The sequence below is a fragment of the Engraulis encrasicolus genome, chromosome 10 (genome assembly GCF_034702125.1).
Source record: "Engraulis encrasicolus isolate BLACKSEA-1 chromosome 10, IST_EnEncr_1.0, whole genome shotgun sequence".
NCBI classification, from domain to species: Eukaryota; Metazoa; Chordata; class Actinopteri; order Clupeiformes; family Engraulidae; genus Engraulis; species Engraulis encrasicolus.
In genome coordinates this window covers 42,709,143-42,726,642 of record NC_085866.1, presented here as the reverse complement: position 1 = coordinate 42,726,642, position 17,500 = coordinate 42,709,143, and the positions used below count along the sequence as shown (strand labels likewise).

The 17,500-nt window shown below is 45.1% G+C and overlaps 1 protein-coding gene across 1 annotated transcript in view; it reads left to right on the top strand.

The window, feature by feature from the left end:
• The window catches only part of LOC134457469 (ERC protein 2), a 464,874-nt gene that overhangs the window by 59,820 nt on the left and 387,554 nt on the right, over nt 1-17,500 (top strand). Inside the window, exon 4 of the mRNA XM_063209477.1 lies at nt 16,837-16,911. Within this exon, the coding sequence (XP_063065547.1) occupies nt 16,837-16,911 (75 nt within the window). The remainder of the gene's footprint in view (nt 1-16,836; nt 16,912-17,500) is intronic.

Below are 17,500 nucleotides of genomic sequence, written 5' to 3'. Positions count from 1 at the left end.
TCACCTACATTAAAAGCACACACACAGATGCTAATGTACCAGACAGCACCTGTAATACATTGCAAAAATGCTGCTGTAAAAAGTTAAACATTCTGAAAGTAAAAAAAACCAGTAAAACAATATTCCTAACTTTAATGTAACTTGCACTTTTTTACATTGGCTTAAAGAAAGAAAAAAAATGTCAAAGGAAGGTCAAAAAGAAGTCAAAAGTCGCCGCTCATCTGTAGCTGAGGTGCGTGATTTAGTGAGAACTTATGAGTAGAGGGGAGAAAAGCAGTGAAAGTTACACCAACATAAAAGGAACCATGCAACCCATTTGAAGCTGGTGTCAATCAGCACATTTTACAGTGTAGGTGTCTGTGGACCGGTGCTATGAGCATGAACAGTAAATGGTAAATTGACTGTCAAGTGGAACCACATTTAATGCACAGCACATTTTAAAGCAACAGCGGTTACATAAGTATGCAACAAGTGCAAGGAAGGGATACAGGGCCTGGCCGTGGCTCTAATGGTAGGGCACTCGACTGCTACGCAGCTGAGCAACAAAAAAAAAACAGACCTCAAACCAAAAAAAGGAGAAAGGGATACAGTTGTCCAGTTCATTTTGAGTTTATCTGTCCTTTTTTGTTGTGCAGTAAATCTTTAGGAACCTTGTGCATTTCCAACCCAAGCACATTGTGCAAGATGATGGTGCTGGGTTCATGTTGTTGAATTACTCTAGGCCTGCTTGCTTGGACTGTTGTTTTTATAGCAATGTTTCACATTCAGCTTTAGCAATCTGTCAATGCAATGTGATTTCTTCAATATTATACTCAGTTCACGCACATTTGATTACTTTTATTTGGACCCAAGAGACAAGCATTAAGGTACAAGATCCAAATATTTTGGAATAGGCTATTGACAGGCTGGCAGATTTTAAAAGACTTACACACTTACTTATGCCAGCATTGTTGTTACAAAAGATGAAACATCATTCAAGGATAAACAAAACATCTTCGTCTCCAAATTTGCATGCTACCTATTATAGCTGAAACAGAGCAAAATTTTGCTAGTGTTTTTGCGCTCCCTTTCTGCAGTCCCGCAATCTGCAGTCCTCTGACAACATTCTTGTGTATGTGGCCTAAGCTACCAAAAATTAGGACTATTCATTTGCATTGATATCCCAGCTGGAGGATGCGTTCCTGTTACGTGCATGTTTGCATGTGTCCGTGAGTGTGTGCGTGCGTGCGCGTGTGCGTGTGCGTGTGCGTGTGCGTGCGTGTGTGTGTGTGTGTGTGTGTGTATGCGTGTCAGACAGCGTTTTGCAGGTTAAGTGGGGCTGTTTTCAAAGGCTCTTTTGTAGGCCGTGAAAACCTCAGTTATTTAAACTGGCGCTCCAGAGCTGGCCTGCCAATCAGGCAGCAAGGGGTTAAAGGTCACGGTGTGTGGCAGGTTGGGGGATGGGGAGGGGGGGAGTGAAGAGAAGAGTTTGTGTGCATGTGGTGTGTGTGTGTGTGTGTGTGTGTGTGTGTGTGTGTGTGTGTGTGTGTGTGTGTGTGTGTGTGTGTGTGTGTGTGTGTGTGTGTGTGTGTGTGTTTGTGTGTGTCTGTATGTGTGTGTTGGGGGATTGAGGGGAAGGTGTGTTTGTGTGTGTGTGCGTGCGTGCATGCGTGTGTGCGTGGTAGGGTGAAGGGGATTTGAGGGTGAAGTGTGGAGGGTGGGGGATAAACCCGACCTCTCAGTCACCTGGAATTCGTTTTTAAATATTTTCCCCTCCTTTCTTTTCTTTTTCCCCCCTCCTAACCCCATCACCACCGTTCACCCTCCCTCTCTCTGGCTGCAGATTCCGTTAGCATTTCCATGGCTTGTAGGATGACAGCTTAATGATGTTTGGGTCAGGTGTGCTCTCTCTCTCTCCCTCTCTCCCTCTCCCCCCTCTTTCTTTCTCTCTCTCTCTCTTACTCACTCTCTCACTCTCTCTTACTCACTCTCTCACTCTCTCACTCTCTCACTCTCTCACTCTCTCTCACTGTGTGTGTGCATGCGCGCGCGCGCGCGTGTGTGTGTGTGTGTGTGTGTGTGTGTGTGTGTGTGTGTGTGTGTGTGTGTGTGTGTGTGTGTGTGTGTGTGTGTGTGTGTGTGTGTGTGTGTGTGTGTGTGTGTGTGTGTGTGTGTGTGGTTGCATATGTGTATGCTTATATGTGTGTCCCTGATGCTATCGGCCAACATGCTGATAGCTGGCTAATGGCTAGGAGCGTCTTCCAGGGACCACTGTGTAGTGTAGTGGTGGCGGCCGAGGTTATGGAGCAGGGGGGGTATGTTGTGGCTGAGTCTCGGGTTACTCTGTGCCCAGGGGCATAGCACTCTTGCTGGGCTTTTGTGTCGGATGCTCCCCTCCCCTCTCCCTCCTCAACCTCCTCAACCTCCCACATCCTCTCTTGTCAGCGATAAGCCCATCAGCCAGGGAGCCAGTGCAATATGTGGTCTTGGGGAACAAAAACATACCTATACACTCATTCACAAGCTCATACCTACATCAGGACAAGATGGAATTTCTCCAACACACAAACCTGTTGATGTTTAAAAAAGTGTTTAGAACTATTCTATTCTATTCTATTCTATTCTATTCCATTCTATTCCTTTCTTTTCTATTCTATTCTATTATTTTCTTTCTTTTCTTTTTCTATTGTATTATAAATGGTGTCAAATCAGTAAAAGCTGGACCAATGTAAAAGGTCCCAGGCAAGGCACATCATTGGAAAAGTTAGTGCTCAGCAGTTGCACTTTTGACTGTGAATATGTGGGCACCTGTGTGCTCTGACCATGAACAGTACATGGTAAACAGCCTGTCATCTTGAGTCACATCTATTATGTATTCGACATTTCAAAACAATACTCTGTGACCCAATTTGACCCAACGCACTCTGACACTAAATGCAGGGGGTCCAGCTGTGTTTTGTGTTACCTGCCCAACTTCAGTGGCCCCGGTTATCAATGATGAGCCCTCTACTCAGCCAGGCGATGTGTGTAGTCACGCACACACACACACACACACACACACACACACACACACACACACACACACACACACACACACACACACACACACACACACACACACATACACACACACACACACACACACACACACACATATTGAGATACAGGACACAATTCAGGACATGTTTATTTGACATAGCAGCGCAATCGCAGGCTGAATCTCCATTTTCACATATATTGTGTGATGACCCATTGTGTACAAGTATGTGTGTGTACGTGTGTGTGTACTGTATGTGTACATGAAAGTGTGCCTGCGTGCGTGCATGAATGCATGTATGTGCGTGCGTGTGTGTGTGTGTATTAATGTAAGCCACTTGTGTGCAAGTGGAAACAGCTTGTGACCCCAAAAAAGTGTGTGCTGCATACACTGTCTCAGATTGCACTGTTTCTGCTGCAGGGTTTATAGCTGTTGTGACTTGTGTGTACGTGTGTGCGCATGCGAGCGTGTGCGCTTGTGTGTGTGTGTGTGTGTGTGTGTGTGTGTGTGTGTGTGTGTGTGTGTGTGTGTGTGTGTGTGTGTGTGTGTGTGTGTGTGTCTGTGTCTGTGTCTGTGTCTGTGTCTGTGTCTGTGTCTGTGTGTACGTGCGTGCATGCACACACACACTGCCTTTGTGTGTTGACAGAAAACATACTGTATAGTGTGTGTGTGTGTGTGTGTGTGTGTGTGTGTATGTGATATTACAGCATGTGTCGCCAAGTACTACATTTAATTAGCGAGATCATTATTTCTGTTGCTAAGCATTCACCCGTTTGTCATCTGTGTTCTATTTCAAGAAGTGCCTCCAGTCTTCATCTTCTTCATCATCATCTCATATTACACAGGTACTCCTTCTCCTGTTGTCACCAGGCCAATGCTATTGCTTTAGTAGACCCATATCTCCATGGATGGACAACCTGGATTCAGAATCTACAATCCTGTATCACAGTGGTTCCCAACGCTTTAGAATAAGGTTCTTCTAATAAGTGTTTATAGTCACTAGTAAGCAGGTAGTAATACCCTTACAAGTGCCCAATAACGTGCTAATTAACTTTGTTAACATGCTTATTAGCGTTGTTAACATCTGATGAGTAACTTTATTTGAGTAAAAGCATGAAAATCGGTATACATGGCAGCGATCTTGAAAATTTAGTTTTTCGCGACGCCTCCATATCTAGTATTAGTCAGCATATCAAGATGGATATGTGTACCGATTTAAATAATAAGACTACAAAAATAAACCACTATAAACGCATAATAAGCAGCTTATAAGATGTTAACAAAGTTAATAAGCATGTTATTGGGCACTTGTAAGGGTATTACTGCTTACTAGTGACTATAAACGCTTATTAGAAGAACCTTATTCTAAAGCGTTACCAAACTTTTTTGTTGGGATCCCGCTTTAACCCTGAGAATTATTTTCGCAGCGCAATTCTTCACCATCGCTCGCCTAGAAAACTAGGCGCCTGCAAATTGAATTGCGGGACAGGGCGAATTTTGACATTCCAGTTTCGAACTCCACAAAGAGAAGGCAGAAAGAAAAAAATAGGATGTAACGTTCTATGAAGGAGCTTCCTTGGTGGAGATCTGCACTCTCTGAGTGCATTTCTAGTTTGTAATCAGGGCTCTAAATTATCTTTTTAATCACAAATGGGCCAAAGTGGCCAGTAAGCTTTCTTTTCTACCAGCCAAACTGAATTTTCACCAGCATTTGTCCGGTTGGCCGGTGTTAATTTAGAGCCCTGTTTGTAATATATGGCACTGGACTGTTGTTTCTGGATCCAGGTTTCCCCATCACTGATTATCCTCACCTACACATTCCCAATGCCACCTTTTATGTACCAATTATACCTTAGCACCACAACTTTTCCAAGCGGTTGAAGTAGATCAATAGAGATACCATAGAAACACAGTGCTGTGGCTCTACTGGACATACCTAGATGGTAGTTGAGCCTGCGTGTGTGTGTGGGTGGCGGGGTGCGTTTGTTTGATTGTGTGTGCATTTGTATGTTTGATTGTGTGTGTGCGTGCGTGCGTGTGTGTGTGTGTGTGTGTGTGTGTGTGTGTGTGTGTGTGTGTGTGTGTGTGTGTGTGTGTGTGTGTGTGTGTGTGTGTGTGTGTGTGTGTGTGTGTGTGTGTGTGCACGCGCAACATGGCGGCGAGAGCAAATGCCACACCACTCTGAAGCACACGCATCTGTCGTGACTGCCGGCGATAATGCAGGGAATTGAAAACTAGCTTTTTAGTATGGAAGTGATCATACTCTGTTTGATTTGTTTGTTACTGTGTGTGTGTGTGTGTGTGTGTGTGTGTGTGTGTGTGTGTGTGTGTGTGTGTGTGTGTGTGTGTGTGTGTGTGTGTGTGTGTGTGTGTCTGTTTGTCTGTTTGTCTGTGTGTGTGTCTGTGTCTGTATGTGTGTACGTGCGCATGTGTGTGCGCGCGCATGTTTGATCTGTTTGTGACTGTGTGTGTGTGTGTGTGTGTGTGTGTGTGTGTGTGTGTGTGTGTGTGTGTGTGTGTGTGTGTGTGTGTGTGTGTGTGTCCACATGTGCTAGTGCCAGCTACAGCCTATCCATAGTGCTGCTGAGCAGTGTGAGAGATAATGGAGGAAAGAGAGAGTGGGAGTCAGTTGAGAGATGCTACAGTGTGTCGTGTTCTGCTAGAGAGCTGTGGGAGAGCGCTGGCTCATGTCACAATGCTGTCATGTCACGTTGCTGTGTTGTGTGTTGTGTGGTGCGTTTTTCGTGCGCTTTTTTGTGTGCATTGTTCATTGGTTCTTGATGTTTCGTTGTTGTTGGTGCGTTGTTGGTGCATTACTGATGCACTCTTGGCATGTTATCTGTTATCTGTTCAGGGTTAGCGTCTTCTAGGGTTAGAGTTGACGAAGTCTTTGACCTCTGGTCACATGGCTTTACATGGTTTCATGCTAGCCTCCAGCTAAACCCATAGGTTTGTGTTAGCATGGCTAGATTAGCTGTTCTAATTCTACAAATTTGGCAGTGCTGCTTTTCTTCTCACCCAAGTCTCCATTTTAGGTCAATTACACAGTCCGTTGAAGTTGTGTGCTGTGAAATAGTCCCCAATGGTAGTCTATGGAAACGAACGCTACAGCTGGAACACTGTGAAGGCCGTCCAAAAGTAAATGGGACCGCGAGGTCGGCCATATTTGTCCATAGTATGGTCCGTTTCGCTGACGGAAGTTTCGGCGGAAGTTCCCTCGGGATCCTATGGCAAAGATTTAAAACTACGGCTCTGGTTAGCGTGTGACGGCATTATGCCTGTTGTGTTGTTAGCGACTTGTTGGTGCATATTGTCACTTTCTCTCCGTTGGCTAGTTGCTTGAGGATCGTCAATTATCACTATTGACATGTTATTTTTGCGCTATAATCACACTATATCAAAAATGATATGGGTTGTGGTGGCGGTGGGGGTAGGGCGCCTGTAGGAGCTGCCAGTCATTGTAGGATTGCAACTGGTGCTGGTTGTACAGGCTGAGCATGTGGCAGCATTATAGATTTCCGATCCCTGTCTGTCTGGTCTGGAAAATCCCATGCTGCTTTGCACGATCATTCCGATCTGACAGACCGCATGGATGCCCGGTGGCAACGTGCTAGCCTGAGGGTAGGGGAGCCAATCAGAGAGTGAAGAGAGGTGGAAAGATGATGACCTGTATTATTCGACAAATGGAAGCTTGTAGTTTGTTTGAATGTTTGAGTACAACCGGCACGATTGGCTGTGGGCTAGCCGAATGATTCATTCATTAATTCATTCTGTAGGAGCCATTCCCTCAGTTCAATGTATTTTGCAATGTCCAATGCTTGCTATTTTTTGTACTTGTGAGACTATGCCCCCTACAGGCCAAAGATGCTATAAATTGCGAGGCTACCTGGAGGAGGTGTGGCTGACTGGGAGCGCAGAGTCCTTGACCTTGCCGCCTTGGCGTTTGATGTGACTCACCTGCGCAATTTGATACTCATTTAAGAAATACCCAGTCTGTCTTTATTTTTATTTTCAATGGCTAAAGGAGCCTCATTTCATTTGTAATTTTGAAACCGTTTACAAAGTAAAAAGAAACATCATTCAACTTCAAAAACTTGTCTGTCTTGGATGTCTGGATTTCTGGATTTGGGTCACACATTCACAAGCGTCAAAGAGGTTGTCAGTCACCACCAAAAGGGACAAAACAAATGGACTTTTAATAACAGGATAATTTGTCAATTCATTAGTCAAAGACTCTTCTCTGGAAATTGGAACTTGGAACGTTACGCGGAGTACTGGACTCTGGATCGCGGAGAAGAACAAAGGAACGCCAACAACACGTGTAACTGGAAACGCCGGTAGGCCACATCTAATTTAAATTGTTTGAACTGGAACTCGTGCATGGAAAAGGAAAGGACTGAATTAATTCGTTGGATGAAGTCACTTTTTGATTTTTGGAACATTTTTGGAACAAAGTGAATGAACTTTTAAGTTTGAGAAATTAAGTTTGAAGAACCAAATCGAGAAAAGCGCATACTTTTACGCGCGCCTTTAGTTTCATGACTTCTCAGTTACAATGATTTTTGAAAGAAACTACAGCCTTTTTGAACATTTTTGAGACATAACTGCACAAAGAGACATTTAAGTTGAAAGTTAAGAGAGACATTTAAGTTGCAAACATGGCTGACTCCGACGCTGAAGCAGCTTCGCAAACTGATGCGGATGAACTCGCAGAGCTGGAGAAAACCTCTCAAACAGAGGGTACTTTACGCACGAAAAGGAAAATTAAATTGCAACAGCTTACACGTCGCATGAACATTGTTAAGAAATTAATTCATGATGAATCAAGTGTTGACAAAGTTAAAATTGCCATGCAAAGGTACAGGGAAATGTTAGAGGAATTTGATATTATTCAAGGAGAATATCAGACTTTGCTTGACAATGAAGAAGAACGTGACACGGATCACGAGACGTGGTACATGCCAAAAAGAAAGAACCAACAGGAATTTGTTAATTCTGTGGATAAGTGGCTTGCTGAACATGAAATTGATGACATACGTCCGGCGGACAGCGCGTCAAAAGCCCATGGAGGATCAAAGGTTTCACGTACATCCTCAGCTTTGAAGCGCGCTACAGCTGAAAAGGCTGCGCTTGAGGTTAAAATGTCCGCGCTTAGAGAACAGCATTTCATTGAGCTAGAAGAGGAAGAATTAAAGAAAAGGCTCGAAAAATTGAGACAACAAAAGGAAATGTTAAACTTATCAAGTCAATTGGATGCAGCTAATGCAAAAGTCGCCGTGTTATCAGACACTAAAAGCGACGCTGTAGGAAATTCAATGAAATTAATGGAAACTGCGGTAGACGCAATGAACGAAAATATAGGAGATTCATTGAAATTACAGGAAACAAATGCAGCAGACGCAATGAACGAGTATATGGAAGACTCATTGAAACTACAGGACACAAAGGAAAGCATTGCAAAGGAAATGGAAGTGCTGCAACCTGCAAAGGAAACAATGCAATTAAATGGTAGTGTTAAACCTAAAGCCTATGCTACTCACCCTGTTTCTTTACCCCCTCCTGCAATAGAACAGCCTTTACCTCCACCTGTGCACTTACCTGTTGCTCATCCCAGCCATATGCCCCTGGCACCAGCAAGGAGAGCGCCTTCACAGCAACAACCTGCATATGCCCCTCCATCTTCACAGCCTGATGTGCAAAGGGGTCAACCCAGCCATATGCCATTGGCACCAGCAAGGCCAACGCTACAGCCACAACCTATGCAGACAGGTAATCAACCCCATCCACAGCCACAGCCCCGTGCTTCATCACGCCCTGCGCCACCCTCACAGCAAAGGCTAGGCCCTCAACCTGCCGCCCCAGTGGATAGTGCGCCAATAGGGCCTCCTGAAAGTGATGCTCAGCTGTACAATATCTTACAAAAACAAAATGACATCACCACTTCTCTGATAAAACAGCAGGACCAGTCAAATCTACCCCGAAAGGAGATAAAAGTGTTCAATAATGATCCAATTGATTACAGGTCATTCATCAGTTCATTTGAACATGTGATTGAAAGTAAAATTGAACATGCCAAGGATAAACTGTACTATCTTGAACAGTATACTTCAGGTCAATCCAAGGAGCTAGTTAAAACGTGCCTCTTTTTAGATCCAGACACAGGGTTTGCAAAGGCAAAGCAACTGCTCCAGGAAAATTTTGGAAACGAATACCAAATCTCATGTGCATACATTAACAAAGCGTTGTCATGGAACCCCATTAAGGTTGAAGATTCCCAAAATTTGAAATCATATGCACTGTATCTCAGAGGATGTTTGAATGCCATGAATGATATTGCTTACATGGATGAGTTGGATCTGTCCTCCAATCTCAAAATGCTTATCAGCAAATTGCCTTACAGATTAAGAGAAAGGTGGAGAGTGGAGGCTTGCAATCTGCAAGAATCAACGAAACGGAGAGCCACATTCAAGAATTTAGTCGAATTTATTGAAAAACAGGTGAAAATCATTACAGACCCTGTATTTGGTGATCTACAAACCTCTCCTCTCAGCAGCATCCCCAGCAGGAGTACAAGGCATACAGACTCCAGATCTGTGTCAAAATCAAAGTTCTCCAATGCTGCAACTGATGTTAAGCCTTCTTCCCCAATGCACCAGAACAGCCCCTCAGCAGCCCATACTAATCCATTCTGTGTCTTCTGCTCAGGTGACCATCTACTTGGCGCCTGCATTCGATTCAAAAAGAAATTGCATACTGAAAAAATCTCATTCTTGAAAGACAGAGGAATTTGCTTTGCATGTCTCATTTCAGGCCACATGAGCAAAGACTGCACCCAGCGCCAGTCATGCACTGTTTGTGGTAAGCCGCACCACACAGCCCTGCACATAGGAAAAATGGAACAAAACAAAGGAAAACAAGATGCAGTGGACGTGTCAAGCGCGCAGAACACCAAGCCATCTCCCCTCTCCGCATGTGGTCGTATTGGGGCCGGCGACGAGCAGTGTGTCATGTCCATCGTGCCTGTAAAGGTAAAATCAAGCAAAAGCAACACCATAGTCAAAACATATGCCTTTCTTGACCCCGGCAGCACTGCCACCTTTTGTACAGACGCATTAATGCAGCAGCTTAATGTAAAAGGAAAGAAAACAAACATTTTGTTACGTACACTAGGACAGGAAAGGAGTGTGTCAACACATATGATAACTGGATTGGAAGTGAGTGGACTTGATGACAATTCATTTATAGCTCTACCAGAAACGTATACACAACAAAGAATTCCTGTGACAAAAAGAAACATCCCAAACCAAAATGATGTGAAAAAATGGCCTTACCTTAAGGAAGTGAAGATATCCACCATCGACGCAGACATAGGGCTACTCATAGGCACAAATGTTCCCAAGGCAATGGAACCCTGGCAAATTGTCAATAGCCAGGGAGAAGGTCCATATGCCGTGAAATGTGTTTTAGGGTGGTTGTTAAATGGTCCTTTGAGAGAGGAAAGCCAAACTCCCCATCACACAGTAAACAGGATTTCAGTGCAAAACCTGCATGAAATGTTAATTGCACAATACAACACAGATTTCAGTGAAAATGCCTGTGATGAAGTGAAAGAGCCTTCAGTTGAGGACAAACGCTTTCTGCAAATTGCAGATGACTCTGCCAAAATAGTGGACGGACATTACAGTCTGAAATTACCCTTCAAAAGTGACGAATCTCTGCTACCCAATAACCGCTGTGTTGCAGAACAACGACTGGAGAACCTGAAAAGGAAATTCAACAAAAACAAAGAATTCAAAGAGGAATATGTGACATTCATGACCAATGTGATTACCAAAGGATACGCAGAAATGGTGCCAGAAGGACAGCAAACAAAAACAGAAGGATCAGTGTGGTACTTGCCCCACCATGGGGTGTATCACCCAAGAAAAGGAAACTTAAGAGTTGTTTTTGATTGTGGTGCGTCTTTCTGTGGCAAAGCATTGAATGCAGAATTGCTTAAAGGGCCTGACCTAACTAACAGTCTTGTGAGTGTGCTCAACAGATTCCGACAGGAGCCAGTAGGCCTGATGGCCGACATCACCGCCATGTTTCACCAGGTGAAAGTTGCAGAAAGTGATGTTGACTTCCTCAGGTTCCTGTGGTGGCCAGAGGGGGACGTGACCCAACAACCTGTGGAATTCAGAATGACAGTCCATCTCTTTGGGGCTACGTCATCCCCCAGCTGTGCAAGTTACGCACTTAGAAAAACGGCCACAGACAACCAAGAGCACTTCAGTCCCGAGGTAACAGACACAATTCTAAACAATTTTTACGTCGATGATCTGTTAAAATCAGAATCGACACCAGATGGCGCTATTCAGCTCATCAGAGACATCACAGCACTCTGTCAAAGAGGAGGTTTCCACCTGTCCAAATGGGCCACAAACAGCAGAGAGGTACTGGCATCTATACCTGTAGAGGACAGAGTGAAGGAAATGAAGGAGCTCAATCTTGAAAAGGATAAACTCCCAACTGAAAGGGCCCTCGGCCTACAATGGTGCATAGACAGTGACAACTTTACCTTCAATGTACAACCAAAGTCACAGCCACTTACAAGAAGGGGAATGTTATCAATGGTCTATTCAATCTACGACCCCCTCGGCTTCTTAACACCCTTTACATTAACAGCAAAGTTGTTGTTGCAGGAGCTGTGTAAGATGAACCTGGGCTGGGACGAAGAGGTACCGCCACACATCCGTGAGCAGTGGTCGAAGTGGTCAGCTGGCTTCCCCCTGATGTCCAACTTCAAAGTGCAGCGGTGCTTTAAGACAGCTGGATTCGGGTCAGTGACTCAAGCACAACTACACCATTTCGCGGATGCAAGCGACCAAGGCTACGGAACAGCAACTTACCTGAGGCTCCAGAATGACCAGAACAACATCCACGTCGCTCTGGTGATGGGAAAAGGACGCGTGGCACCATTGAAGAGGATGACGATACCAAGGATGGAACTTGCCGCAGCTGTATTGGCTACAAAGGTTGACAAAATGCTCACAACAAACTTACAGCTACAGCTGGATAGGTCTGTGTTCTGGACTGACAGTCAGTCTGTGATCAAGTACATGGCCAATGAACATTGCCAACAGAGTCGCAACAATTAGAGATGCAAGTGAGGTATGTCAATGGAACTACATTGACACCAAATCCAACCCCGCTGATGATGTGACCAGGGGCCAAAGTGCAGAAAAGTTCCTAAGCAACAAAAGATGGCTTCATGGACCAGACATTCTGTGGGAGGCGGAGCAGAAATGGCCAGTTGACATCAAGCCAAACGCATCACTTGCACCAGATGACCCTGAAGTAAAAAGAACACACATAGTGAGTACAACATTACACCACACAACAGGAGAAAACGCAACACATACACTCATTACACATTACTCTGACTGGACAAAACTAAGAATTGCAGTTTCTTGGTTCCTAAAACTAAAAGAAACATTGAGAAAATTGGTTCAAATAAGAAAACAAGGCAAAATGATGACAAGGAACATGATAAACAAACCAGACTACAAACTTGGTGGCCAACAAGTGAATGTGCAAGATCTAAAAGCAGCTGAAATAGCCATTGCTCGCTTTGTCCAATCACAACATTACCCAGATGAGCTCAAAAGCCTTGCCACAAAAAGTGCTGAAGTGAAAAGAGAAAGCACACTGTACAAACTTGACCCAACTCTAATGGATGGCATAATCAGAGTAGGCGGCCGGCTGAAAAGGATGGCAATAGGAGAAGACAGAAAATGTCCCATCATAATCCCTAAGAATTCACATGTGGCCAAACTGATATTAGGACATGTGCACAGGATAACAGGGCATGGTGGAAGAAGCCATATGCTGTCTGAACTTTGCAGGAAATATTGGATCAGTAATGCCAACTCAGCCGCCAGAAAAATTCTGTCCAAGTGTGTTTGCAGGCGATACAAGGCACGAGCTGGAGAGCAGATGATGTCCGACTTACCCCAAGAGAATCTCCAACCCGACCTCCCGCCATTCACCAACACGGGCGTGGACTATTTTGGTCCATTTGAGGTAAAGCGAGGAAGATCACTGGCGAAAAGGTATGGTGTCCTATTCACCTGCATGACCAGCAGAGCCATTCACATTGAAGTAGCCAACTCATTAGACACCAGTTCATGCATTAACGCTTTAAGACGCTTTATTTGTAGGAGAGGGCAAGTAAAGTACCTGCGTTCCGATAACGGAACCAATTTTGTTGGTGCAAATGCAGAACTGCAAAAAGCCCTCTCCACACTTGACCAAGACAAAGTGCATAGCACTCTGAGAACAATGGGCATAGAATGGACATTCAACCCTCCAGGCGCATCCCATCATGGAGGCATATGGGAAAGGCTCATAAGGTCCATAAGACAAGTCCTCTGCTCTATCCTAAAACGACAAACACTAGACGATGAGGGATTGCAAACTGTCTTTTGCGAAGTGGAAGCAATCCTAAATAGTCGTCCTCTCACCACAGTCACCAATGACCCACAGGACTTAACACCACTAACCCCCAATGACCTTCTGCTCCTAAATGCCAGGCCAGTTCTTTCTCCAGGGACATTCGAGAAGAGCGACCAGTACACCAGACGCCGCTGGAGACAAGCACAATACCTGGCAAACATCTTTTGGAGACGCTGGACTTCAGAGTATGTACCCCTACTCCAAGAACGCCAAAAATGGAACACGAAGAAAAGAAACTTTCAGTGTGATGATATCGTGTTAGTGGTAGATCCAACCGCTCCAAGAAGTTCCTGGACCCTAGGAAGAATAATAGAGGTCTACCCAGACAGAAGAGGGATGGTGAGAACGGCAAAAATCAAGACTCAAACCAACATCATACAGAGGCCAATCACCAAACTATGTCTGATGTTGGAGGGTGAAGAAACCTAGAAAATGAACCAGAAAAAAGGTTGTGTGAATTTAAGTTATTTTAGATAAAACATATTTATAAGAAATTGTATTGAAATATTGTGATAAACTATTGGGCTCCTATTTTGTAAATACTTTTGTAATTGTTTAGACCGTGCCAAACAATTAGGGGCCGGTTATGTAGGAGCCATTCCCTCAGTTCAATGTATTTTGCAATGTCTTAATGCTTGCTATTTTTTGTACTTGTGAGACTATGCCCCCTACAGGCCAAAGATGCTATAAATTGCGAGGCTACCTGGAGGAGGTGTGGCTGACTGGGAGCGCAGAGTCTTTGACCTTGCCGCCTTGGCGTTTGATGTGACTCACCTGCGCAATTTGATACTCATTTAAGAAATACCCAGTCTGTCTTTATTTTTATTTTCAATGGCTAAAGGAGCCTCATTTCATTTGTAATTTTGAAACCGTTTACAAAGTAAAAAGAAACATCATTCAACTTCAAAAACTTGTCTGTCTTGGATGTCTGGATTTCTGGATTTGGGTCACACATTCACAAGCGTCAAAGAGGTTGTCAGTCACCACCAAAAGGGACAAAACAAATGGACTTTTAATAACAGGATAATTTGTCAATTCACATTCATTCATTCATTCATTCATTCATTCATTCATTCTGCCAATTAATGGCCACGGGCAATCGTGAACCACACCTCACAAGAAATTGTGTAGCCAGGCTACATTTGTGAGCCAGGCTACTGTCTATCTAGCCCAACTCTAGATCAGTGATCCACGATTTTGTTCCCACTTATTTATGTCCTCTAATATAATAGCCGTTGCATCTGCTCCTTCTACCACACCACACCACACCACTGCACCCTCCCTCTGTCCCTAACATGGTCCCTACCCACCCAGCCTCTTTCCAGTAGGAAGAATCTTTGTGCATTCCCTATACCTTCGCCCATGTCCTTGAGCAAGGCACCTAACCTTACATACATAGCTCAAGGGACTGTAAACAAATTCCCTGTACCTGAATATCTGTGAATCGATTGGGATGATAGTGGTGTGTTGTTGGTGTGTTGCTGTTCTCCCCTCCTCTGTGCTGGTTGTCTGATCTGAGGCTAAGGTGAGCCTCAGGGGTAGCAGTTGTGGCAGTGTTGTGGATTTCTGCTTGTTATCCATCGGGTCATGAGTTTGTTCCTACTCATTTCTTTTCTCTCTAATAGCTTTCATTCCCACTCCCTCCACCACAGCATATACAACGCACCCTACCTCTCCCTGCCACCAAAATGGTCCCTGCGTACCAAGCCCTCTGCAGAGAGAGTCATTTTTCAAAAAGGAGTTCTGCAGTGCTAAGAAGTGTCTGATTACCCAGCCTCAGCTTGTGTGTATATGTGTGTGTGTGTGTGTGTGTGTGTGTGTGTGTGTGTGAGAGAGAGAGAGAGAGAGAGAGACTGTTGACATTAATTATTGATGGGGGCTTGCTGATGGCGCATGTGCCAGCAGTATGTGTTGTGTTGCGTGAACGGGAGCTCAGTGGCAGAAGCAAGCAGACGCCTTAGCAGCCTGCTTGAAAGAGAATCAGAAGTCGGAGAAAAGGAGGGAAAGAGAGAGAGAGAAAGAGGAAGAGAGAGGCAGATGCACCTGTAGCGCTGTAGCTGTCTTCGCTTTTAGCTCCGTCAGCAACGATCAAACGCTTAACCACCTCCCAGCAACAACTACTGTAGAGCGAAACTAGAGAGAGAGGGAGAGAGAGAGGGAGAGAGAGAGAGAGAGGGAGAGAGATAGAAGGAGAGAGAGAGAGAGAGATGGAAAGAGAAAGAGAGGCAGATACATAGAACTATATAGAGAGGGAGAAGGTAAAGAGAAATAGATAAAGGGAAAGTAAGGGGGGAGAGAGGGAGAAATATAGACAGAGAAAGAGAGAGAGACCAAGAGAGAGAGAAAGGGAAAGGGGGAGCGAGGGAGACTGCAGGCATAGGGAATCTTCAGCTCGCGGCAACAGGGAAAGATGCAGAGCAGCAGCATCACTGTGAGGCTGAGCGGTTGCAGAGAGGAGTGACGGAGGAGGAAGAGAGAGAACGATAGAGACACACACACACACAGGCTGGTAGACGGGGCGATAGAGAGATAAACAAGTGCAACGGAGGTCTAGGGAGATGGAGAGAGCACAGTGGCACAGGCAAACAGGACGGGAGGATACGGCGTAGTGCAAGGCTATACCGTAGTGTGAGAGGGGAGCAAGAGAAAGCAAGTGAGCTAGAGCGTGAGCGTGCGTGGAAGTGTGGGAACAAAACAGACAGACATAGGAGAGAGAGAGAGAGAGAGAGAGAGAGGGGTGGCTCAGGGGAGAGGTGAACAGATGAACAGATGTAGATGGAGGGACATTAATCTTTAGACGGGCAGACAAACGACAGCGAAGACACTGAGATCATACGGAGAGATACAGAGACAGGAGGAAGGAAGGAAAGCAGAGAGAGAGGGAGAGAGAGAGAGGGGGGGAAGGCTTGAGGCAAGAGAAGTAAGGACCAGAGGCAAGATAAAAATAGCAGTTGCAAAGGGACTGATCTTAGAAAATGCAGCTCTGAGTGTCAGGTACTGTAGGTTGGTAGGTGCCGTACAGGAGTGACTGCATCATGTAGACAGACGGGACAACACAGAGACAGACTGACAGACAAACAACAGCCAAACAAATAGATCGAAAAGTCAGAGAGGACAGACAGACAGACAGAAAGACAGACAGAGTGAAACAGACAGACAGGCAGTGAAATAGACTGTCCAAAAGACACAGGTCAGTCGGAGGCGATCAATTCGACAAGTCAAAGAACCAGAAACAAGACAGGAAGTGAGGAAGCGTCTTCACGTGCGTCTGGTGTGCAGAGATGATGAGTCGCCAGGCTTATTTCTACCGCGTCCCTCCACAGGAGCTGCACCGGCGCAACCAGCTGTCCACCGACCCCACCAAGACCAAGGCCCTGCAGACCGTCATCGACATGAAGGTATACACGCACGCACGCACACATACACACACACAGGCAGGTGTGCCCGCATGCCAACACACGTGAGAGCGCACACACACGCATGCAGGCACACACGCATGCAGGCACACACACACGCAGGCAGGCACACACACACGCAGGCAGGCACACACACACACACACACACACACACACACACACACACACACACACACACACACACACACACACACATAGACACACACACATAGACACACACACTTGCTTGGAGAAGCTTATAGCAATTTTGAAACACTGATTATTGTCAGCCTTGCACACTTGCTCCTTAAGACATGCTGAAGGAGGCGCAGACACAAACAATGATACACACAAACATACCAATATACACCAATGCACACTCACACATGCGTCCACACACTTGCACACACGCCACTCTTCTCTGCACTTGGCCAGACAAACTGATCTATGATCAGATAGTAAGATTACAGTCCGGCCTTACCTGAGGGGTAATGTGGCATAGACACAACATTGGACATGTGATCCCAACACAGATGACAGGGTGGTTATTACAGTATTGTTGGTATTCCCGTATCGTGGACTTGATTGTAGG